General features: G+C 34.9%; 2 protein-coding genes across 11 annotated transcripts in view; both read left to right on the top strand.

Moving 5' to 3' along the window:
- The window catches only part of LOC146533616 (oxysterol-binding protein-related protein 3-like), a 32,849-nt gene extending 23,148 nt beyond the window's left edge, over positions 1 to 9,701 (top strand). For 5 of the 7 annotated variants that reach the window (XM_085194770.1, XM_085194764.1, XM_085194768.1 and 2 more), the window contains 12 exons: positions 494 to 588; positions 1,147 to 1,269; positions 1,559 to 1,655; positions 1,875 to 2,074; positions 2,468 to 2,680; positions 2,980 to 3,150; positions 3,766 to 3,879; positions 4,019 to 4,157; positions 4,358 to 4,472; positions 5,086 to 5,208; positions 8,957 to 9,071; positions 9,401 to 9,701. In XM_085194770.1, coding sequence (XP_085050896.1) covers positions 494 to 588; positions 1,147 to 1,269; positions 1,559 to 1,655; positions 1,875 to 2,074; positions 2,468 to 2,680; positions 2,980 to 3,150; positions 3,766 to 3,879; positions 4,019 to 4,157; positions 4,358 to 4,472; positions 5,086 to 5,208; positions 8,957 to 9,059 — 1,493 coding nt within the window. In that variant the 3' untranslated portion in view covers positions 9,060 to 9,071; positions 9,401 to 9,701. The remainder of the gene's footprint in view (positions 1 to 493; positions 589 to 1,146; positions 1,270 to 1,558; positions 1,656 to 1,874; positions 2,075 to 2,467; positions 2,681 to 2,979; positions 3,151 to 3,765; positions 3,880 to 4,018; positions 4,158 to 4,357; positions 4,473 to 5,085; positions 5,209 to 8,956; positions 9,072 to 9,400) is intronic. The other 2 variants (XM_085194767.1, XM_085194766.1) reach the window with 1 other exon arrangement.
- A 4,797-nt stretch (positions 9,702 to 14,498) lies between these two features.
- grsm (probable aminopeptidase NPEPL1 granny smith protein) lies at positions 14,499 to 24,432 on the top strand. 4 transcript variants are annotated; one of them, XM_085195277.1, is made up of 12 exons: positions 14,499 to 14,722; positions 15,093 to 15,256; positions 15,678 to 15,857; positions 16,430 to 16,592; positions 17,008 to 17,177; positions 17,525 to 17,752; positions 18,104 to 18,249; positions 18,336 to 18,400; positions 18,647 to 18,738; positions 18,953 to 19,129; positions 21,135 to 21,245; positions 23,052 to 24,432. In XM_085195277.1, exons 2-12 carry the CDS (start codon positions 15,101 to 15,103, stop codon positions 23,145 to 23,147), a joined length of 1,584 nt encoding a protein of 527 aa, XP_085051403.1. In that variant the 5' UTR covers positions 14,499 to 14,722; positions 15,093 to 15,100; the 3' UTR covers positions 23,148 to 24,432. The 4 variants fall into 4 exon arrangements, with proteins under 4 accessions (XP_085051403.1, XP_085051405.1, XP_085051402.1 ...); XM_085195276.1 differs by lacking the exon at positions 14,499 to 14,722 and adding an exon at positions 14,737 to 14,878; XM_085195279.1 differs by lacking the exon at positions 21,135 to 21,245.
- Positions 24,433 to 24,685: the final 253 nt, after the last annotated feature.

Genomic DNA, 24,685 nt, shown 5'->3' with positions numbered 1-24,685 from the left:
TGGTAATAATTTTTGTAATAATAATATAATAGAATTAAGATTTTCTTTTATTTGTCTCGTTACCAGATCGAGAAAATAAATATTAAATCAATAGTTTCGGTAATATTGCTTAATATGAAATAACAACTATTTTTTTTCGAAATTTCTATATACAGTGCAGCAATGACGTATATGCAGGAAACGCAATCAAAGTCGCCGCATTGTCATTGATTATTTAACTTTTGTTTTGTTATTTATTATAGTCCCATTATATTATTGTTGCGCCAACAATTTTTAAAACGGAAAATCCTAATAAAATTAAACAAAAATGTCATGATTAGGTAAAATAATTAATTTCCCATCTATAAGAGGCACTATAGTAAAAATAAATTAACGTAATGCATTGAACTTTACACAAAAATAAAGCAGCCATAACACCGAAGTTTTTCGAAAAAAATAACCCTTTTAAAATAACATAAAAAGTGTCACGAAATAAATGTGAATGAGCGAGAAGTGTTGTCCGCAGAGCTGCGGTCGCGTCTCTCCCGCATACACGACGCGTCCGACCTCGCGGAGATATCGTCCATGGCGCACGACGCCGACAACGCGGTGAGTGTAATATTAGAAACTTGATTCGGTTAATCTAACTACTGTTGTTAGGCCTTTCGAAATCCGAATAATTGAATGTATGAAGAAAAGCTGGTTTTATGGAACGAAAATCAGCGTTTTATAAGAGATACATTTTCCAACATACGATTTACACACATTCTTTTTTAGTTTACATAGTAGGCATTTAATATAAATATCGCTGTAGACAGTCCGGACAATAGCGAATCAACAAGAAAAATGAAAATAGTAAGTGTATCTTAACAATAAATTTTATCCGAGCATATTTGTCAACGATTCTAACTCCATAGTGTGATTGTCACAACAAAATATAATTGTCGTGTCGCAGTGACACAAGTGTGCGACTGTGAAGGCGACAATTGTTGGTACGATTCCCCCTAGGGTGAATGAAATTTGTAATATTTTCATTTCCTCGCTCTGGTAACAAGGCAAAGCGCGGCGTTGATTCCCGCCACTCAACACGAAATGCTTCCAGAATTGCGGGGAAAGTGGAGAATGTAAGAATGTTAATAGGAATGATTTTTTTTTTCATAATTACAGAATCGTCCATTCCAGCACTCGCTAAGCTATAGCTCGTCCTGCGTCTCCGCCTCAGAGTTCTTCGACGCGGAGGAACACGAAGAGAACGGTTTGAAGCAAAATGAAATTATTAATGCCAACGAGGTCAGTGGTGATTATTTTTTTGTGATAAATGTCTAACTAGACTAAAAAAATCTTGCAAAGCATTTATCGCGCTTTCAATTAGACGCTGTACCCTACGCTACAACTGCCTCAAATTCACTTTGGTCTTCATCAAAATATTATCCCAGTATTAAGGTTTACGACAGGCGCGGGTTCAAGTCCCTCTACATTTACGTGTGTATATTTATGTCCTAAAAATTGATTTTTCTTTACTGAATGTAAGATAGTACTATAAAAATGTTAAAAATAATATATTTTCCTTGCTTTCCAGGCGGGTGTGATAGAGTTGGATGGAGATTCGTCATCAGAAGCGGGTTCTTTGAGCAGTGAAGAAGGTTCTGCCAGCTCTGACAATTCCGATGCAGCTAGTGAGTTCTTTCAGTTCTTTATTTATAACTAGCTACCCATACAAGGCTTCGCCAGCTTAGACTTTGTTATATAATAGACAAATTTTACAAAATCTTTACATATATTGTAGCCTGTACTTTTACTATTTTGATTTCTAAGCCTAAACAGATAAACGTTAGCTAATACTAAATAATTCCATTTTCATAATACTAAAATTAAAAAAAAATGCAATTTCACAGTGGTATCAGCGGAACACAACCCACGAATACCTACCCACGATGCAGAAGTTACAGGATGGGTGAGAAGAACAAGGCTGCCGTGTCCAAGACCTTCGCCTGGAGGTCCAAGTTTATGGAACTTACTATATAAGAACATTGGGAAGGATCTGAGCCAAGTGTCTATGCCTGTTACTATTAATGAGCCACTTAATATGTTACAGGTTTGTGGGTTGTTTTTTTTGTTTTTTGTTGTTGGTTCGATTTCCACTCTGGGTAAAGCAAACTGTGGCTTTTAGGTCCGTTACTCAACACGCAATGCCTCAAGAATGCGGCTTAAAGTGAGGGACGAAAGCGTCTTAATGAGGACAGGGATGTCTAACTGTCTGCCTGTCCTGTTATATGCTTGATACAGCGAGAAGCTGAAAAAAACCAAGAGCCGAATGATTCGAGTTCTACTTTTCGAGTTTTAGAATATAATATGAAATGTTAGGAAGTTCCTAACAGAAACAAAAAAAATATTACCTCAGTTTTTTGTTCCTAATAGAAACAAATAAAAATTATCGGGGTAAACTGTAAAAATAATCATATCTTCAATTTTACTAAAACTATTTCAGAGATTATGCGAAGAGCTAGAATACTCTGAACTCCTCGACGCCGCGTCCCAATGCACCGGCGGAACTGAACGATGTGCACTGGTCGCAGCGTTCGCGGTCAGTGCATACGCCGCGGCCGCGCATAGAGCAGCTTCGAAACCGTTTAATCCACTGTTGGGCGAGACTTATGAATGTGTGAGAGACGATAGGGGGTTCCGATTTGTGGCTGAGCAGGTAATACTGAGACACACATACATATATAGACACACACATTTTTCGCTATATCATATCAATACATGTCACACACATATATTACATACACATTATACTGTCAACGAGTAATGGCCGTGACAAAGGAGTCCCGCCACTCAATATGCAATGTCTCGAAAATTGGGTTGAAAATAGGCAGCGGAATGTTTTAACACTATGTTCCCTCAGGCTATCCTTCTGTATGCGGGATACAGCTTGAAGAAAAAAATAAAATATATACTATTTTATTACTTCAAATAAACCATTTTATTGCATTTCCCCAGGTATCCCACCATCCCCCCATATCCGCGTGTCACGCCGAGTCCCCACGTTGGATATTTTGGCAGGAAGCCCGAATAAAAACTAAGTTTTGGGGTAAATCAATGGAGTTCCAGCCGGCCGGACGTGTACATGTTACTCTGTTACCCTCTGGTGATTGTTATAGTTGGAATAAGGTGAGATAATATTATCTGTAAATATAGTGAAATTGTAATTAATTAATAGCTGTCTGTACATCGAAGATATATGAAAAAATCTATCTTACCTATCTAATGTGAATCTAAAACAATTTTTTTTAAAAATTTCGTCTAGTTAAAAAGATTGTGTATAATCTCAAAAATTGATATAAATAAAGTTCACTATTGTACTGTAGTAAACTTACCATTTAGTGTTTGTTTTATTTCAATATGTTTATAAATAACAACAACTGTAAAATAAAAGCCAGTATATAATAGCTGTATAATTTAAGAGAGCGAAGCCGCAAGCGGGACTTTACTAATATTAGTATTGGCAATTTTTTTACCTTTTAAATAGTTCAGTCAGAATGAAGGCGAACAACGCTTAATGTATCATATATTTTTTTGTCTACCCCCCAAATAGTCGTTTCTTGAAAATTAAAATTATCTTTTTCACATTGCAAACTTCTCTAGATCTATGTTTAAAATAAAACTGAAATTGTTTTAAGTTATAATATACGTGGTAGTTTTATGAAAATATTTAACGACGAATCCAAGAAGTACAGGTTGAAATCCGTTACATTTGCACAATATTAATATATTTTTCGTTTTTAGGTGACAACATGCGTACACAACCTGTTTGGCGGTCAGCGCTGGGTTGACCAATACGGGGACATGCATATAGCTTGCCATAATAATGATATATCATGCAAACTTAATTTTATTAAGGTTATTTTTTTTTTGTTATATTCGTATATTTTATCAAGTTTTATAACATTATTTTATTCTATTATTTATTTGTATTGAGGACTTGTTTTGGAATGGTTTGAAAAGTTAAAAAAAAATACTAACAAATATTGCTCACCAGGCCAGCTCGTGGTCGTCGAGCCGGCACGAGGTGCGTGGCGCGGTGTCGGCGGGAGGCGCGCGCGTTCGCCTGGCGGGCCGCTGGTCCGAGGCGCTGTACGCCGGCGACCCGCCTGCCGCGCGTTGTCTTTGGAGGCCTGGTCGGTGACTGGGTTTATTAAATAAATCTAATGCTAAATGTTAAATTAAGTTTTTAATATACCACTGTAACATCCTATTATGTGCAGAATACAGCGCAAAGCTTAATAAAACCAAATGTTCGCAACCATCTACAGCTAACTTCAGAGTGATCACGACTCGACCGTACTATATTTATTATTATTTATATTTTATATGACAGGTGCAATGCCCCCTGAGCACGACCTGTACTATGGGTTCACGAGGTTCGCGATGGAGCTGAACGAGATGGAGCCCGGTATGAGAGAGCTGTTGCCGCACACTGATACGCGGTTAAGGTAATATAAATATAATAAAGTAGTAAATGCTTGCTTAAATTACATGGGAAAGAGGCTATGACCATTGTATACGCGTGATAGTGTCACTAAGTTGAAAGGGCATTATTTCACGATATAATTTACATACAAACACCCTGAGATGTTATTTTTACTTATTCTGTATCAATGTTTAACGGCACTTACAGCGTGTAATACATTTGCTACCAGCACTTTTGATTCCTAGCCAAAGCTCGCCTTGGAGGAATACACTATATTTTCAAGAATATGCTGTACAACTTTCTTCGGCTACCTTTAAAAGAAATGTTACATAAGCATCTCCTGAAGTCTATCTTCTAGAGTACAAATGAAGCGTGTACGTCCGAGAATCAAAACTTCCAATACATATAAGTCGAACGGGTCTTTAAAAAGAACTATGCCACTCCCATATAAGGTCGTAGATACAATGTCAAATGATCCATAAACGCCGTCACACATCCCAGATTTCTCCAATATCAATGATAGCTAAAGGTAGCACTTTTTATCACTGTTTTTTATGAAACGTTTTATACGCTCCAGGATATTTAATATTATTAATTAATTTTATATCATTATAAGCATTACAATTTCCCTCCAGGCCTGACCAACGATCCCTAGAAGAGGGCGACGTCGATGCAGCCGAGTCATACAAACACCAGCTTGAGCAGGCTCAGCGCGAGCGACGCCGCGACCGCCCCGACCACACGCCCGCCTGGTTCCGGTTAGTAGAACTATGCGGGGTAAACCCTGTTTCTATATATAGGTTAAATAGTCCTTAGCTATCAAACATTGAATTACAATTTTTAACTAAAAAACCGACTTCCACCGGATCCGATGATCAGAACCTAACCAAACTTTTATCAAACTACCCTTAAAGTGTATAAAATCCTTTCCAATAAAAAAGAATCATCAAAATCGGTTGGAATGATATTAAGTTATTCGTCCATTTGTCGCTCACGTACTTATTGTAAATTTAACACTTATGTAATTTTCTCATGCATAACATTGTCAGAAATAGACCAAATTAAATAAAAAAAGAATTAACTAAATCGGTTCACCCAGTTAAAGGTTCTGAGGTAACAAACCTAATAAAAACAATCGACCTACGAAACGAAACCTACTCCTTACGGAAGTCGATTAAAAAGAAAAATTCCCCCTACCTACCCTGCTATACGCGGAATACAGCGTGAACCTTTTTTTTTTTTTTTTTTTTTTTTTATGGAAAAAGGACAAGGCAAACGAGCGTTCGGGTCACCTGATGATGATCACCGCCGCCCACGACCCCGTGCAGCACCAGAGGAGCTACAGATGCGTTGCCGGCCTTTGAGGTGGAGATAGACGCGCTTTTTGAAGGTACCCATATCGTACCGACCTGGAAACACTGCCGCGGGTAGGCTATTCCACAGTTCGGTGGCGCGTGGAAGGAAATTCCTACGAAACCGCACAGTAGTGGAGTGCCACGCATCCAGATGGTGTGGATGATATTTAAGTTTGTGACGTGCTGTGCGGTTTGAAAATTCGGCGGCAGGTAACAGGTCAAATAGTTCTTCAGAACACTCACCATGATAAATGCGATAGAGAACGCACAGCGAGGAGACGTCTCTACGCAGAGCCAAAGTGTCAAGCCTTTCACAGCTTACTGGGTCCTTAATGATTCGGACAGCTCTACGTTGTATGCGATCAAATGGGTCAAGCTGATACTGGGGTGCACCAGCCCAGAGATGAGAACAGTACTCCATGTGTGGCCGAACCTGGGCCCTATATAGAGCCAATCGGTGTTTTGGCGTGAAGTACCGTCTCGCTCAATAGAGCGAGAGTCTTCAGGGGGTTAAATTGGACCAGGTTCTTTTCACCCCATGAAGAGACATTCTCGAGGGATGCCTCAACAGAAGACACAAGTTTATTTCGGCACTGTTCAGCGTTTTCCCGAGAAAGACTTGCGCGGCCGGAGTAAACAGCGTCCACAGTGCTGTCATCTGCATAGCAATGAATGCTAGAATCCTCCAGCATGTCATTGATATGCAGAAGAAACAGCGTGGGGGACAGCACGCAGCCTTGGGGAACGCCAGCATTCACGGGCATATGTTTGGAGCAAAAACCGTCGACAGCGACCTTGATGCTGCGCCCAGTGAGAAAGCTGGCGATCCACCTGCATAAGTTCTCGGGAAGCCCATAGGATGGAAGTTTAGCAAGGAGCGCCCCATGCCACACTCGATCAAAGGCCTTCGCCATGTCCAAACTAACTGCCAGGCCCTCTCCCTTGCTTTCAATAGCCGCAGCCCAACGGTGGGTAAGGTAAACCAGAAGATCACCGGTTGAGCGACCATGGCGGAAGCCATATTGACGGTCATTAATCAATCGGTGATCCTCTAGATAAACCAAGAGCTGGCTATTGATGATGCTCTCCATGACTTTTGAGAGTAGGGAGGTGATGGCAATAGGCCTGTAGTTAGATGGATCGGAACCATCGCCCTTCTTCGGGATCGGGTGGATAAGAGCGCTCTTCCATGAATCTGGGACTACGCCGACTGAGTAAGAGTGCCGAAACAAACGCGTTAGCACCGGTGTCAGCTCAGGAGCACAAGAGCGAAGTACTAAGGGGGAGATGCCATCTGGCCCGCTCGATTTATGGATGTCCAAAGAGGACAGAGCTCGCCTTACAGCTTTTTGGCTAAACTTAACCTCAGGCATTGAGCTCTGGCACCGCGGTATAGTCGGTGGCGTTGATCCTTGGTCATCCAAAGTCGAGTTCGAGGCAAAGAGAGCGCCCAGGAGATCGGCTTTCTCTTTCGCCGTATGGACCAAGATGTCATTCCCCTTGCGTAAAGGCGGAAGCGAAGGCTGGCTGAAGTTGCCGAGTGCCGCCTTTGAGAGCGCCCAAAACTGGTGAGTTCCGGACGGGTAGCTCTCAAGCTTCTCGCCGATTTTGGCGATATGCTCGGACCTTGCTTTGGCAATTTGCCGCTTAAAGGACCTAGAGGCCCGGTTATACTCTCTTTTTGAGGCTTTCACCTTCGGATCCTTAGTAACCAGTGCCTCGGCCCAGATTTGATATGCCTCGCGTTTGCTAAGGGCAGCAAGTTTGCAAGACGTATCAAACCAAGGCTGTGACTTGCCACCGATGGGCACTACATTGCTAGGAATATAAAGTTCCATGCCCTGCAGAACCACATCGGCAACAGCAGCGGCACAGGTACTAGGATCATCAGAAGAGAAGCAAACCGGCCCCCAGGGATAGGATGAGTAAAATGTACGCATCCCATCCCAATCTACTGACTTGTAGTGCCAGACGCGACGAGTTGCGGGTGTTCTGCGACTGCCGCGCCTAATGGGCACGACACTCCGTACCAGGCAGTGGTCAGAAGACCCCAAAGGAGCATCGACGACAACCTGGTACTGTTCCGGGTGCGAAGTCAGCAGAAGGTCCAATAAGGAGGCATTGTGGTTGTCCACGTCCGGGAGTCGCGTAGGCGACTCAACCAATTGGGACAATCCATTCGCCGTAGCAAGGTCAAAAACGGCCCTCCCAGCGTGGTCGGTGGTGCGTGATCCAAGCCAACTGGCATTGTGCGCGTTAAAATCACCAAGTATCACGACCTCAGCAGAGGGGATCTGTGAGAGCATATCGTCGATGGCCGATTGCATGTGTTCCATGAGCCGATCCGTTTCCGCATTGCCACTGTGGGACCTGTAAAGGCATGCGTAGACTCGGGTTCGATCGTCCGAGTCAACACGGAGCCAGATAGTCGACAGGTCCCGACCTTCAAGATTAGCAAGACGACGGAAACTCAGGTCCTCCCTTACGAACACAGCGACCCCGGCATGAGGCATAAAGTTGTGTTCTATTTTATAGCCGGGGTATTGGAGGTAGGCTGTGTCGCTCGGTCGGACAATTTGAGTCTCCGTCAGAAATAACAAGGCCGGCCGTGCCGTCTCAAGATGGTGGTGGACGGCATTCAGGTTGGAGTGAAGACCCCTGATATTAGAAAAGTCCACGTTTAGTGTGGTAGGGGTTGCCGTGGGGCGTACGTCTCGTTTGCCTTGTTTGTAATTTGGTCTTGTGCGCGGTACTGTGCCCTCCCCAGAATTCGAAGGGCAGCCTGAGCTTGAGGACTCAGGGAGGGATTCTCCAGCACCGCAGGTGCTGGTACCCTCCTGGGGTAGATTCTCTTTATGTGCCGCTTTCATATTCCAGGGGGGGGTGGGGGTTGGGCTCCGGAGCCCGGCATTACCTAATGCGAAACGCAGTGGCATAAAGCCACTACTTAACGCCGGTTTTAAATGCCGGGGGTGGTAATGATCCGGTCGAGTCTGCCCATGCGTGTTGCCATTACTGGCGACGTGACTCTACCACACGTACTTTAGTCGCCTCTTACGACACCATCAGTACCAGGGTGATCCTATTCTAGGCCGGGATCACACGGCAAAATTTGAATTGAACCTGACTTTTAATTTAAAATGAATTCCAGTAAAACAATGGAAAGCGGAGAGGAAACGTGGACATTCACCGGCGCGTACTGGAAGGCGCGTGAAGCGGGCTTCCCCGATCTGTCTGCTCCAAGACTTTGGTGACTCGACGCCCACGTGAGTTGTGTTTTACTTTGTTTTATTTTTTTGGTTTAGGCTATATCTGGCATATAGCCGGCAGAGGAAACCTAGTGCTGCGACACTCCGTTCTTCAACTACCTTTCAATTTTCATAAATAATATGGTGAAGTTCTGGGAATTTTCAAGTATGTTCTTTATAATAATTTTATTTATCAACATCAATTAGAAATAATTACTTGTACGTAGAGATTGCAAGCGGTTGAATTTGACACCGGTCAAGTAATTCATAAATATTTATACTTAATAATGTTTCTCATTTGAATTTCGATGTAAATTTACAAATATATGTTTTCTTATTGTTCCCAGCGTGTCACGGTGCAGTGTGAGGTGCTCTGCTAGGTTGTGCTTCGCTTGGCAAACTATAGCTTTACTAGCTTATACCTACTGTTATACTACTACAATACTACACTATACTACGTAATATTATGGCTATTACATGTTATATTATTTTATTTAGGATTGTTGGGTTTTTTTTGTTTTGTTTAGATTTTTTGGGATTTTTTTTTATAATTGCGGATTTAGAGTAAAAGATGTATAATAAGTATTATTTTTATATATATGGAAGTGAATTATATTCTTGTATATTAAACAGTATACTTTTGACGATTATTGGGTGTTATCGTATTTAATAACTACAAACAAAACCAATTAGATTTTTTTTCTACTTAAAATGCAAGCGTCTTTTTCACTCTAAATCTATGTATGATACAATTATATCGCTTATGAAGTTATTTTTTTATGAATTGTAGAAATTGTTTTATTCTGTACTTACTGTTATTTAATTTAAAAAAGTCATCTATGATTTTTGATGTTGCAAGATGTATATATATGTGCCTCTGTAGAATTAAAAAGTTTTTATTATAACATTATTATTATTATAACATTATTATGAATAGATGTTAAATGAACTAAAAATGCCGTTATTTGAATTGAACTTTATATGTCCAGTAAGTATGGCTTTACAGATAATTAAAAATTGTAAGTTCAAATACATTACTTATATTATTTGAAAATGAAAACGACATAAGTTCTTTTTTTTAATGTGCATAATTTTTTTTTTTAACTACTATTTAGTTCTATTTTATGTCAATATTTTGTTTATTTGTACATAAAAACCTTTAAAAAAATATGTTGATTGATGTACGATTGTTGTATTAAATTTATTTACAAAAAAAGACAACACGGGTATAAATGTAACTAAGTATTGAAATAAAATAATTTTAATATCAGTTTAAATTATATCGATTTATCAATTTTATTTAACGTATTATATTTTTAAATAAAAACGATGTTTTAAGAAATTGAATTGATAATCTTTGACTCTTGAAGTCATTAAAAATTATTAGGAAATAATGATTATAATTATAACCTTTTAAAAACATATAAATTGCACTTTATAAACTTTTTGTTTTGTTTATATCAGAGTAAAATGGCTGTGAAAAATGTTTCCAATATATATAAACTAAAATGAGTTTCTAGTATACATTTGTACAGTTTATTCTCGCTTATTCTTTTAATGTAGTTTCCGATTCCTATAATTGCGATTGTAAAATATATTGATATTATATTCAATAAACAATACTTTTCTTAAATATACATATGTATTAAGTTAAATATTTACAAATGTAATGTTTTTAAAAATATTATTTTTTGTAATTAATTTTTGATTATATTATGAAGTTAGAGTTGCCAGAATAAATGTACCTTTAAAATATTCACTTTTATGTAACTAATTTGTGAACTAGCAATACTGTGTCTATTAAATAAGAAAAGATCTATTGCCACTATAATTTATATGACAACAATAATATTAAGGCAGATAGATGTTCATCAAGTTGGAATATTATATATGTTTTAACCAATACATAAGTTAAGACACTCCGTTGACTATTCACCTTGTGTAACTTTTACGCTAAATTTGTCTCCTACCAAGGAAGTGATAATAAATAAACGTTATCGTTTCCCTGAATCAGAATCGAACTTTCAACCATAGTATGCAGTTAGAAACTACCAACTAACTTTGCCTAAATGGCGTTATATTGATTTATGAAATATATAATAATATTGTCAATTGTTATTCGAGTGTTATTGGCACTTTTATGCTATTGCACAAAATTATTTGATGAGCTTTGAGTGGTAGCACTAACTTTAAATTTGTGAACTATTTAACGCTTATATTATAATGTGGTGGAGAAGGAAATATGACGGCAAAGAATATATTTTTATTAATTTAATTTTACGCTGTATCCCGCATTTGGAATCTCCGTTCCCTCTGTTTCAGTTTGAAATTATTGCGACACCTACACTCAACCATCGTTGATATTGTGTGATTATTTATTTTCGTTTGAAATAATATATAATTATATATAATTTGAAAAAAAAATGCGTTTTCCCGTCATATTTCATGCTCTGCCATTTCTTTCTTATTCCTCTATATATATTGATGTTGTAATTAGTCTAGTATATAGGAATTTATGTAAATAGGCCGTGATTTGATATTAGTTTGTGAAATAAATATGTGGACGCTTATGTAATGTGTATTCTAGCCAGTTTTAAAGTACAACTATTATTATATGTTAAGAACAGATACAAAAAAAAAATTGTTTAGACGTTTGACATATATTTTGAGTAAGGTGTTATGATATACAGCCTTCCCATTTTTGGTTAATAGGGGATTTTCAATTTGGGCAAAATAGGAAACTAAAAATTGGTTTAGTGTGGTTTTAATTTTAACATATATTTCAATAGTGTTGTACAAAAATGTTTAATTAAATAAATATAATTTTTCAATGTGAAAAACTTTGCCAATAGTTGTGATGATAGCAAGTAAATATTAAATATTTTTTTATGAAATAAATTTTTGTATGACACACCTTTTTCAATTTCTTCATTTTACGGGTGAATTGGCTGTTTTTATATCATTTATTTATTATTATTCAGTCTTCAATATCAATTATATAATATAAATGTCACATTCAATATAATGACAATAAGCTAGTTTCGTTAATGTTGTTATGCGATGTTATAAAATACTAAAAAAATCAAGAGACAATTGCTCTAAGAAATAATTACTAAACAATACTGTTATATATTATTAAAAATGTTATGCCTAATTGAGCAATGTCTCTTGGAGTATACAATATTCTTAATTATAATTAACATTTGAATTATAGGCTAGCAATATTTCAGTCTTACGCTGGGGGCCTATTGCGTCTGATTTTACAGTTTTAAAATAACTTAATGATACTAAATTAGTACGTGACACTGTCGAAATTTGCTTCGGGTTTTATTATGTTAGTTTAGCTTTGGGCAATTTAAAATGAATTATTAAGTTGGTTTGTGTATATTAATAGATACATTACTAGCTTACTATTTTAACTCGATCTCTTTTCGACATGCCTATGTCCTATTGAGTAATATTATCATCTCTTCTGTACCGTACAACCTCCTTCGTCTGTTTTTCATAGAATGTATTATTAGCGAAGTGATTAATGCTCAACTGGCACATTTGGAATGTCCCCATCAAAGAACAGAACATTTATCAGTTCACATAACAGTCGAATCCAAACGTTATATTTACGATATATACTCGTAGATAACATAGAATCGAATCCAATATTGTTTACAGATACTGATTCAATTTTGAAAATGCCAGTTTCATAATTAATAAGTACTAAATTAGTACTGTAATTTTAATAATAAACTTTATAATCTACATATTTTTTTAGATATTTAAAAAAGACCGTCTTAAGCAACTTTAATGAAATTTTCACATAATTCTCATATACATTAGCATTCCACTCCAATACAGTTTTCATATTTTGAATGTATTTTTTTTTTTATTTTAAGTATTATATAAAAATAAAAAAGTTGATTGTCTATTATAAAATAAGTGGATGTGTAGAAGAGCTAGTTCGCTGAGTAAAATATTGTTGAATATTATATTACTATATGTATAAGAAATAAATGGTTAGGGCAAAAATATTAATGTCTTACGTCAATTTTTTTATAGTCTCTAGATATTATCTATGGTTTGACATTATGACAGATTAAGAAACAGATTATTTACTATATTTATATAAAGATTACTACAAAATATATAATATTAATGTGCTACTTTGATTGTTTCGGACATTCACACGTGTAATAAATAACAATTAATTTTAAAATCCACCTAATATAAATAGTAAAAAATGTTTATTTTGTAAGTTATATCAATGTGTATAAAGTCACAACCACCTGGAGTTCTAAACCAAGTAGGATATTAATATATATGAAACCAAAACTAAAATGAATAAATATATATGAACAGATAAAAAAGAGTCTATGTAATATACTACGTAATTTAAAAATGGTTGCTATTTCGCTTGGGTTTGTTATTTAAAATTTGTCTTTGTGGTAATTAATATATAATTAAAATGTATAATCTGTGACATTATTTCGTAAGTGTATAATTGCCTTAATTCCTATTTTTTTTATTATTAATGGAGTACTTAAAACTTTTAAGTATTGTGTTGTAAATATTTTGTGGTGCATTGTTATTATTTATATAAATATTTGATTTATTTTTAACATTATCTAATAATGTTTGTATTTTAATCACGATTCCAGTTTTCAATGTAATTAAAATTATATTAAAATAAATTACTAACAATTTTACTATCAAGTTTATTTTTATTCTTGCCTTCCCAAATATTTAAAATTACAGAATCGATATCTCGTAGCAAAGTCTATAGAGATGCCCAGCGTAAACACATATGCTCGACACTTGCTACTCGACACTTCGGGTATTGGGCGACAACTTTCAACTACACTCATAAACGATAACTTTATAAACATCTTAAGCCAGAGCATCAAATTCAGTCTCTCTTACCCCGTTCTCACAAGCTTTTCTGTCTATTACTCCTTTTAGTTTCCATTCAGTCTTATTATCATTTGATTTAATAAAAAAATCAAATCCAAATCAATCTACTCACAGCTCAACACTAGAGCGAAGAAATAAAAATATTAACTTATCTTTCGCATTTATCCAACTCCTTAAGAGCTACTTTATAATTGGTAATATGCGATGACACTATTTTAAAGTAATGATGATTAATTACCTTTTGTATATGTTTGTAAGCTCAGTTTCACAAACGGTCATCTCTATAACAATTACCAATGAAGCGGAAATTTTTAAAATTACCGCGTTGTTTGTTATCACAAGCCATATTGATACGTTCAGAAATAAAAAATTCAAAATATATTAGATAACATACATATATTTTTCTTTATAAGTATTATTTTAAATTTAAAATATAAAAGTTGAAATATAGTTGAGTATCACAAGTTTATTTACTATTAATTCAATTTCTAATCATTTCTTGTAACATAAATTTAATTTTTATATACAGTACACTTACAGTATTTATTTTCCTGAACGAAGTCTATAAATTATAAACGGAACGATACAATACAATGATTTGGCAAGATAATTAAATGAATAGTAAACTTGTTTCAAGAATTTCTTTAGATTAAACAAATATTGCGCATAATTTATTTAAATAAAAATCTATGTACACAATCAATGTTATATGTAAGGTGAACATTTAAGTGCATTCATTTTACTTCGGGATTGGACATCATATGGTGAGTTTTTAAATCTTAGCGGTTTATAAAAATTATTATGATCATGTTTGTTTTGTGTGTTGACATGATTTAGTGTTATATAAGATAAAATGTTAATAGTTAGGATATTCACAAATCATGCAACTGCGTTTCACCGCCCCTTGTTGCGCTTTGCAGGTGAATGACCTACATAAAGTTATTTTTGTAATTGGCTTATTATTATAATCGTTTGATAATATTGTATATGGCTTTGTTATTTAGGTTAAGTCTTTACTGAACCATTTATAAGTTTCTAAGTTTTCTGTTTCAAATGTATAATACTAGAACCATCTCTAATAAATTTCTGTTATCGGTTCTAAAGGATTTTTTTATATTTTAATTATTATTTTAGCCCGAACAATGTCCAATTCGCCAGTAAACATCAAATTCAAATGGGGTCTGAGTGCGTCAGACCCTGAACAAAAGCCAGTGTTGTTTGTGGGACAGGCAGCCCACCTCACTGCTTTATCCTGGCAGGATGTGAGATGCAAACTTGAACCTAAAGTCTCTGAAGAGGTTAGTATTGTAAATTCTTTTTAAAAATAACTTAAAAATAAATGTTATTTATTATGTTAAGGACTATATATATTCACATGTTTATGTGTGTATTATTTGTTACATCACCTTTATTTATGATGTGTTGTAGAGAGTACAATGATCTATAAATTATATCTGTGCAATCATCATCAAATTGATTATTTATAAAAATAATCTTTAAATCAGTCCACGCTAGGACTTTAGTTCTGCTACTTACATGCAATGTCTTAAGTTTGTTTAAGAAGTATAGAGGCAACTTTTCTGTCTGCCTACCCGGCTAATGCTAATTAATTTTTATATACAGGGTAACATTTAACATCCCTACCCTAGTAACAATGTTTTTTAGTATTAAGTATTGGTATGTATCACTTTAGCTTATCATAATATTATTTACAACCAGGCTTGGCTCAGAGGCATTAGTGTGGCTTCACCAGGTGAGCTATGTGACATATGGCCAAGGGCAGCTGCATTAGGAGTCTTGCCACTACGTCGGTCACGGCATGCAGCACCATCTAGATGCCATGCTTTGTCAAAGCTTGTTAGGAATGCTGTGAAATCTGTGGAGGAAGAGTTTGTGGTGGTAAGTTAGTAAAGTAATGGCAATGGTTGTAGATTTGAATCTCACTGGGGGGAATTAATATAAAGATATTTACCAAATGTTAAGATTCTGCTGTTTCACTTCTTCTTCTTTCATACATTTCTTGTATTTAGAGTGGTAGTTTTTTGCTTATTATTTTTCCAAAGTAGAAATTTAACACATTCAATGCCAACACTGCAAGTGCTGATGATGCCTGACTGACTTTAAGGTCAAGCAAAAATCACAGTTCTATCCAAATTCAATGCAAATGTTTTGATGTGAGTATATCCTTAAATTTGATACCATAAAGGTGCACAATATTTCAAAAATTTCACATGTTTAAAAAACCTTAATTAACCTTAATTTGGAGTTACTAGTGGGCATTGTGGGTCAATGAATATGCCTTTAACTTCATAGCAGTTCTCTATGACAGCCATATTTGAAAATACTTGAAAACTATGATCAACACTGACTGAAATGGACCGAGTGGAAAGGCTAATTATCAACCATCACTGACTGATTCCAATTCAAAATATTCCATTATAAAATTATAATAATATCATTTATGCCACCAGCTGGTCTGCCGCAAACGTGATGTCCTAGCCAGTGCAGTGGCCATAGCTCGTGCCGTACCTCTATACAGTGCTCGTTCCGGATTGCTGCCCAATGCTCCAGTCCCACCACCCACATCAAGCGGAAAGAAGAATTTGATTGTGGAAATTTGTATTGCTAATGATGGTGAGATTCTGCATGTGAAATAATAGAAAATTTTATTTAGCTATTGTCTGTATCCCGCGCATGGCAGAGCAGAGTCTAGTATTAAGACATTCTGTTTCCTACTTTCAGCCAAATGTTCAAGACTTTGTGTGCTGATTGGCAATTTTGCGTTTACACTCAAATACTGGTTATACATTATTATTGTATAACAACTTATTGATATAATTATCTCTTGTCATTTTTTTAAAATTCTGAGATAATATTTTGTGACACTTAATTTATTATGTATTATAAATATTTGAGCAGAATTTGAATACTTATTAAAAAAATAAAATCTATTTTAATAAGTTTTAAACGAAAATCCTAGTTAAAAGCCTGCACATTAATTTTTTATGTGTTCTTGTTAATTAAAATTCGCATACATTTTCTAAAACAGAGAGTGATTCTGACGACGAAGATGAATCAGCGCAAAACGCCGATCTTCTAGACAAGACCCTCTCCAGTGAGGAGTTAACCACCATCCAGGACATAGCTGATGCCACCCGACTAGCAGCAAAAATTACTGACATGCCGGCCAATGTGATGGATGTTGATGCCTTTATTGAGGTTAGTATTCGGTTGAAAAAAATATATAAGATACTAAAATCTAACCTTATATTATCATAAAATAGGATCTTTTCTAATACTCCACATCATATGGATATGCCATTGGGTGTGTACCATGTGCAACAAATGTCACGGCATTTATAACCATCAATCAGCTCAAAGGCTAGAAAGGGTAGATGGTTGGACTATAGAGATATTAAAGAAATGTTATCTGGAAAAAAATGTGAAAATAACAATTATCTAATCTATCATGGTCCATGAGTTACACCCTGGTTAGACAGACAGACAGTGGTGTTTACCCTTTGGGTACAAAACCTTAAAATAACCATATTACGTTTGAACCACAGGAAGCCTGCAAAGTAGCAAAAGAGCTGGACATCCCAGCGCCCACCATCATCCGCGGGCCCGAGCTGAAGGAGCGTGGCATGGGCGGCATCTACGGCGTGGGGGCGGCGGCAGCGCGGCCCCCCGCGCTCGTATGCCTGTCGCACCGCGCGCCCGGTGCTGATACCAGCGTGGCGTGGGTCGGCAAGGGCATCGTGTACGACACTGGTGGACTCAGCATTAAAGCTAGAGTATGCTCGCGCCACTTTAACCAGATTTACACTGTATCCCGCACACAGCAGGGTATTCAGAGGCAACCTAGTATAAAGACACTCCGTTCCCTACTTTCCGCCGAGTCCTGGAGACGTTGAGTGGGGGAACACGACGCCGCGCTTTGCCTCGACACCAGAGAGTAGAAATGAAGATATAAATGTAAATAAATATTTCATTTCCTCTAGTGAGGATTGAACCCACAACTAGTCGATTTTAAACTATGCCTCTGCGCCACAACTGGCCACCTTAACCAATGTTAAATAAATACAAGCAGATACCCCATCTCCCACCATCATCCGTGGTCCTAACATCAAATTTTATTATTACAGTCATCAATGGTAGGCATGAAGGGTGACTGCGGTGGTGCTGCAGCAGTGCTTGGTGCCTTCCTTGCCTTCGTCAAATCCAAGCCTACCATTAATGTGCATGCCGTGCTCTGTTTGGCTGAGAACAGTGTTGGGCCTAATGCTACTAGGTAACCTAGTGTTATAATTTAATAAAATAATTAGTCTTACCAAAGAGATATAAATACAATCTATATTTTTTTCTTTATATTTCCAGGCCTGATGATATACATCAGCTGTATTCTGGACGCACTGTCGAAATCAACAATACTGACGCAGAGGGTGAGTGAAAAATAAATACAATTATTATTTAGATTATGAAGAGTTGTAGGTTCAAATCTTACTACCTGTAAAATACATGAAATTTTTGTTTCTTACTATGAAAAATTCAAAATAAATTAAATATACTTTGTCCTCAGCCCTTCGTGGCTCAGTGACATTACTGATTGTCTTGTTATCCCAACAAATAACAAGACAATTATTAGTAAGTTAATATTATTTAATAGTTTAATTGATTTTGTTTATCAGGTCGTTTGGTGCTTAGCGACGGCGTCGTATACGCGCAGAGAGATCTGAAAGCTAATCTCATTGTCGATGTCGCTACTTTAACTGGGGCACAGGTTAATGTGTTTCTTTATTATTGATTTTTTATTATTGTAGTAAAATTATAAATGTAAATGTTTGTTTGTTACGCTTCAATGCCATAACTACTCAACGTAACCTAATTTAAAAAATCCTTTGGCTATAACATTAAACTTCGTTTAAGCGAGCGCAGCCGTGCCGCAGTCTTTAGTGTTAATTATTTTTTTATATATTTTTTCATATTTGTTCTAGGGAATAGCAACAGGCAAATACCATGCCGCCATTGTCTCAAACAACCGTAAACTGGAAAACCAATGTATCACAGCTGGACGTCGAACCGGTGACCTCGCGCACCCGCTGCCCTTTGCCCCTGAGCTGCACTTCCCGGAGTTTAGCAGCGTTGTTGCCGATATGAAGAATAGTGTTGCGGTATGGAATTTATATTATATATCTGTTTTTTTATTTCTTTTTTATTTTTATTGGTAGGCGCGAAACAGAAATCTAAGGATAAAATTTGATATATAGTTGAATGTAGCCGAATAAAGAATCCTTTATAAATATTAAAAATCTAAAAATATTTCCTTTCTCTTTCTTATTTATAAAGTACTATTAGAGTTGAGTAATTTTATTGATTTAAGGAGAATAGTGTTGCGGTATTGAGATGTGATTAAAAGCCTGCCTTCGTAACCTTCGTTCTCATGTTACTTTTGTCTCTGTGAAGATTACATGGAGAATAGTGTAATGCGTTTGAATGAATGAAAGAATAGAAATGAAACATATCCTTCTGTTTTAATTGAATTAGTTAATGTAATACCTATAATTCTGTAAATAAAGATGTATATTAATAATTTTTAAAAATATTACTAGTTTTAAGTGCTTTATCAAAATTTACGAAAAAATGTGACATTAATAATTCATGAGCTTTAACATTCCATAACCTAACATGCTTTTACTCATCCTCATTATCTAGTTTAACATTAGAAAAAAAAATGAAGGCGCGATGCATGGAGAGCGGAGTGTTTTAACACTAGTTCCGTCGGCTTACTTTGCTTTATGAGCAATACAGCGTGAAGCTAAGGTAGACTGACTGACTTTTATTATTATATTTTAGCTTCACGTTGTTTCCCGCACATAGCAGGGTAGGCAGAGGGAACCTTGAATCTAGTTTCAAGACACTTCCGCTCCCCATGGATTACTTAACTTATTGATTTAGTTATTTTTATGTAAACAAGCAATATGTAATGTATAGGATTTAAACCCAAAACTATGAGGCGTTTTACATATTAGCTAGACATGTCCTGATTTAGACTTTTTACCTAAATGAACCTAAAACTTGAGCTGGTAAATATTTATTTATTCTAACTTAACAACTGAATGCTTTTTGAAGTTTTCAACTGAAATACTCTCCTACTCTTTTGTTTATTTTTTTTATTAATTGCCAAAGAAATTCTCTTAAAAATTCCATTGCAAACAGCGAACTGTCCTCTGATTCTTTTTTCGCCAATATTTGATTTTTAGTTGACTGGGAGCTTTTTAAAAAACAAATGTATTCTAAAGCAATGTACAACAATAGTATTATTATTACAACAACATTAATTTCATCTTGATAAATTCGATTCTATATGCAAAATCGAGAAACATCGAAATTGCAAAATACTATTCAAATAAATTTTCGATTTTAACAACATGGATAAATAACTCGTATAAATTATTCAATATTTTAATTTATTCAATATATAATATATTTTTTTAGTTCGGTATCGATTAATTAGTCCATATTTAGTTTAAACTTGTGTGTTATATCGATATTTTTTTTATTTTTTTACTTATATGTTCAATTACATATGTAATTACATATTGAAATTTCGTTTAAAAAATATGAAAGGCATCTAATTGGTAATACTGCATATAATAATTTTACGCGTGAGTTGATTTAGATTGTATGTGATTTTAATAATGAGTAATATTCATTAAAATATGGAATGTATAAGTATATAACTTAAATTTTTTTTATATATATATATATATATGAATATTTTAAATTGTTACTTTGAACGTCAAGAACATAAAATTGATAGATTTCTTTTTAGATACTTTTTATACAAAATTTCAATATGTTCTTTTATTTTTTAATTTGGTTGATTTATTTTAAATAAATAAACTATTATAATAGATTCAAACTGGACCTGTGCTTACGCTTATGACGGAGAAGGGGCTTTGCGAATATGTAGTAACATCAACGAGTTAAGAATCTAATGACTAGTGTCCAGTGATTCTAGCCTAGTGACCAGTGTCTAATATTAGTACACAGTGAAGGATGATTAGTGACTAATTAATAGTTGCTGGTGAGTCGTTAGGAACCGATGGCTATTTCCTAGTGACCACTGGTGTCCTAGTGTCTAGAGGCCGTGGGTTGACGGTGTGTCGGTTGCAGGACCGCAACAACGCGCAGTCGTCGTGCGCAGGACTGTTCGTGCTGGCGCACCTCGGCTTCGAGTGGGGCGGCGCCTGGCTGCACGTCGACATGGCCGCGCCCGCGCACTGCGTCAGTACTCGCCCCCATATACCATACAACCTGGACATATTTAGTGTCCCATTGCAAATGCTTCTTGTCCTTGTGGACAATTATATATCCTTTCCAGTTTTATTCACCATTTTTATCCACTTTCCTTGTAAACCTTCACATTTCTAACTCCTACCACAAGCTTTTTTTAACAGTTCCTCAGTTTCTTGTCGATTTCTCTTACTTTCTTTACAAATTTACCTTGCACTCCGTCCATTTTGCCTCGTTTTCATCCAGCAGTTCCTCACGTTCCTACTAATTTACCTCATTTTCCATCTGTTTTTTTTCCATTTCCAACACAATTACGTCGAATGCATTCTACCTTTTCATATTTCCTATCTTTTTTTTTATTTTATTTTCTTTCACTTTTTCCCTACTTTTTATCGTTTTTCTTCGGTCCAAATTCCGTCCTTAATCCCATCCAAATTATGTCTTGAAGAGAATCCCGTTACACATTCCTGACCTAAAATACTTTTGTAGAAAACGTATCACAATTTTGAACTGTAAGGCCAGTCGCAAGAGCACAAGCGTGTACACGCGACAGGCGCGACAGCGCGCGCGTGCACTGTAAACGCGACAGGTTGTGGGTTCGATTCCCATTCGAAATGAAATATTTAATATTTTCATATCCTCATTCTGGTAACGAGGCAAACCGCGGCGTTGACACTCAATGTGTCCAGAATTCGGCGGAAAGTGGGGAACGGAAATGTCTTAAATTTAGGTGGCTAGATGCCTACCCTGCCATATTCAGGATACAGTGTGAAGTTGTCAAAAAAATTTTGAAATACTCTCTGTTCAAAATTATTATACGTTTTCTATAAAAACTTCCACTTTTTTTTTCCTAAGTGTAATAACACTAAAATTATTTCCTTTGTCTACTTTCCCACACGATATTGTCTCACCTTAGAAATGCTGAATTTGACACATTCCTTGTATTCGGAGGGTCCATAACGTCCATAATTGAATATTTGCGTCACATCATTAATTTTTGTCTTAAATTTTTTTTTATTTTATTTTCTTTTATTTTCTTTTAATTAATTTTGAGTTTATATATATTTTTTATGGACCGCCCGCGTTATCGAGATAGTCAAACAGAATCTATTCTTTGTTAGAACACTATTTTTTTACTTTGCTCCCACTTATAGAAATTGCACCCAAAATAAAAATAATAACCAGATCGGGGAAACAAAAATATTTTAAATATAAACGTTATATTGAACGCACAAACATCGAGTACTGTTAGTTTTTTATCTTTTTAAAAATAATTTTAACAAATACCTCTTTTGCCTATTATGAATAGGATGATTATGACTTCAAATCCTAAATATTTATATGATATTCAATATTTTATTATTTTAGAAATATTCATCACTGTGAGATTATTATAGGAGACATTTATACTTTCTTTGTTACATTTTCTATAAAATTTGTACATTATTCCTATAATTTGAGTCATATTAAAATTTGAACCTTTTAATTGTTGACTATGGAAAGTTTAAATTATTCAAACATCCTTTTAATTGAATTTTATGCAATTTTATTATATATATAATACATTTATATATATGGACGTCTCTATCTGTTAATTATATGCTATATAGTTGTGGATTAATTCAGAATACAAATGTTTCCCTGATCTGGTTCAACAGTGTAGTCTTAGATTTTGAACTTATAAGTAGTTTACAAGCAAATTTAAAATAATAATAATTAGTGATTATTTTCTCCGCTTTCCGTTACTTCAAAGACCCTAAATACGCGATATATTAATATTATTTATGCAATTTTCAGGGCGAACGTGCAACAGGATATGGTGTGGCATTACTGAACGTACTATTCGGTGCTCATTCTAGTAGTCGTCTTTTACGCGCTCTCAGCCCTAATTGACGACCCCCATAACCCCAGTAGTCCAGTACAACACACAATCATTTTCGACTTTTTATAACCCCTAATATAACCAAACCCCTATAATTTCTTTTCTTCTATTACTGCTTTTTATTTGATAATTCTAATAAACTAGCGCCATCCCAAGAAAATCACCGATTTTCTTTACATAAGTTGTAATTAACTTATATTTTATGTTTAATAATGATTTAATTATTAATAATGTCTAATACAAGTTATACAAGGTGTAATTAACGTAACTAAGTAAATTACAATTTAGATAGATATAACTGTACAATTGTAACTTTTTTTTAGTTAAACATTTAATTGAACTTCGATAAAACCAGTTAAGTACATTTTATTAATTATCTAGTTTAATATTCTTTCTAAATCGAGATATTTTTTATAATAGTGTTTAATGTGTGATATCATGATTTTAATTATCAATGAGTGTTATTAACATGCTATAAGTTTCTTAAGTAAAAAAAGTCTAAAAAATATATATTATCAAAGTGGAATTTGACGTACCTTACCTTTCCATCTCAACTTTGGACAACTTCTATTTCACTAGTAACAGCAGCAGACATTCAATGTAAAAATCTTCATTAAAAAGTATGCATTTTTAATAAACATATTCCGTGAAGCATTTTTAATCAGTGTAGTATTTAATTTAGTGATCACACTATTTTTTTTATATATTTTTAATATATCAGTTTTAGGTCTCTGTATTGGGTTCAATCCCCACTTAGGGGAACAAACAATTTTTGTCGCCATGCTTTCGCGGCTGATTGATTGATTGTCGCCATGATTTTTTTGCGGCTTTGACTTCCACCACTCATACAGTTTTTTTATTTTAACAATTTATATGAAAATAAAATGTAAGAAACGAACTATGTATGCAAGTTTTATAATTTTATGTATATAAAAATGCTAATAAATCAAGTACATTCTTTATTTTTTGTTCTTTTTAGATCTAATTTAAATATATTTTAAAATTAAATTATCTATTTCCTCATTGCATTACATTTAAAAATGTTTTATTTTATTTTGATATCTTTTACAAGCATGTATCACTTTTTTTTTGAAAAATATGTAATTAAATTGCATAATAACATCATATAATATAGTAAAAAATTACATCTTTTGTAAATATAACATGGATAATATAAAAAAAAACATATAAACTGAGTATATCAAACCAAAATAATATTGTGTTCAACTAAAATAGTTTCGTATCGAAATCAACCCATTTTTAGGACTTGTATTTTAATAAATATAGTTATTTGCACCTTGGTCTTTTCTTTCTTTAACATTTTACAATGTTTTAAATGGTAACACTAAAAACAGACATGAGTCGATCTGAAGATGAAAAATTTAAAGTCAGTTCTTTGATGTGACTTGCAGATTGAATCATTGTATATAGTATTAATAATATTTTTGCAACTTATTCGATATATTATTATTACCAATTGAATTTATCCAAGCTTTGACCACTTATTGTAAATCTCTGATTAACTGAAGAAAATACTATTAAAAAATAA

The sequence above is a fragment of the Heliconius melpomene genome, chromosome 12 (assembly GCF_056956725.1).
Source record: "Heliconius melpomene rosina isolate 202511_hmr_F chromosome 12, ASM5695672v1, whole genome shotgun sequence".
NCBI classification, from domain to species: Eukaryota; Metazoa; Arthropoda; class Insecta; order Lepidoptera; family Nymphalidae; genus Heliconius; species Heliconius melpomene.
The sequence above is the reverse complement of the archived record's forward strand: the minus strand, read 5'-3'. Positions and strand labels throughout refer to the sequence as shown.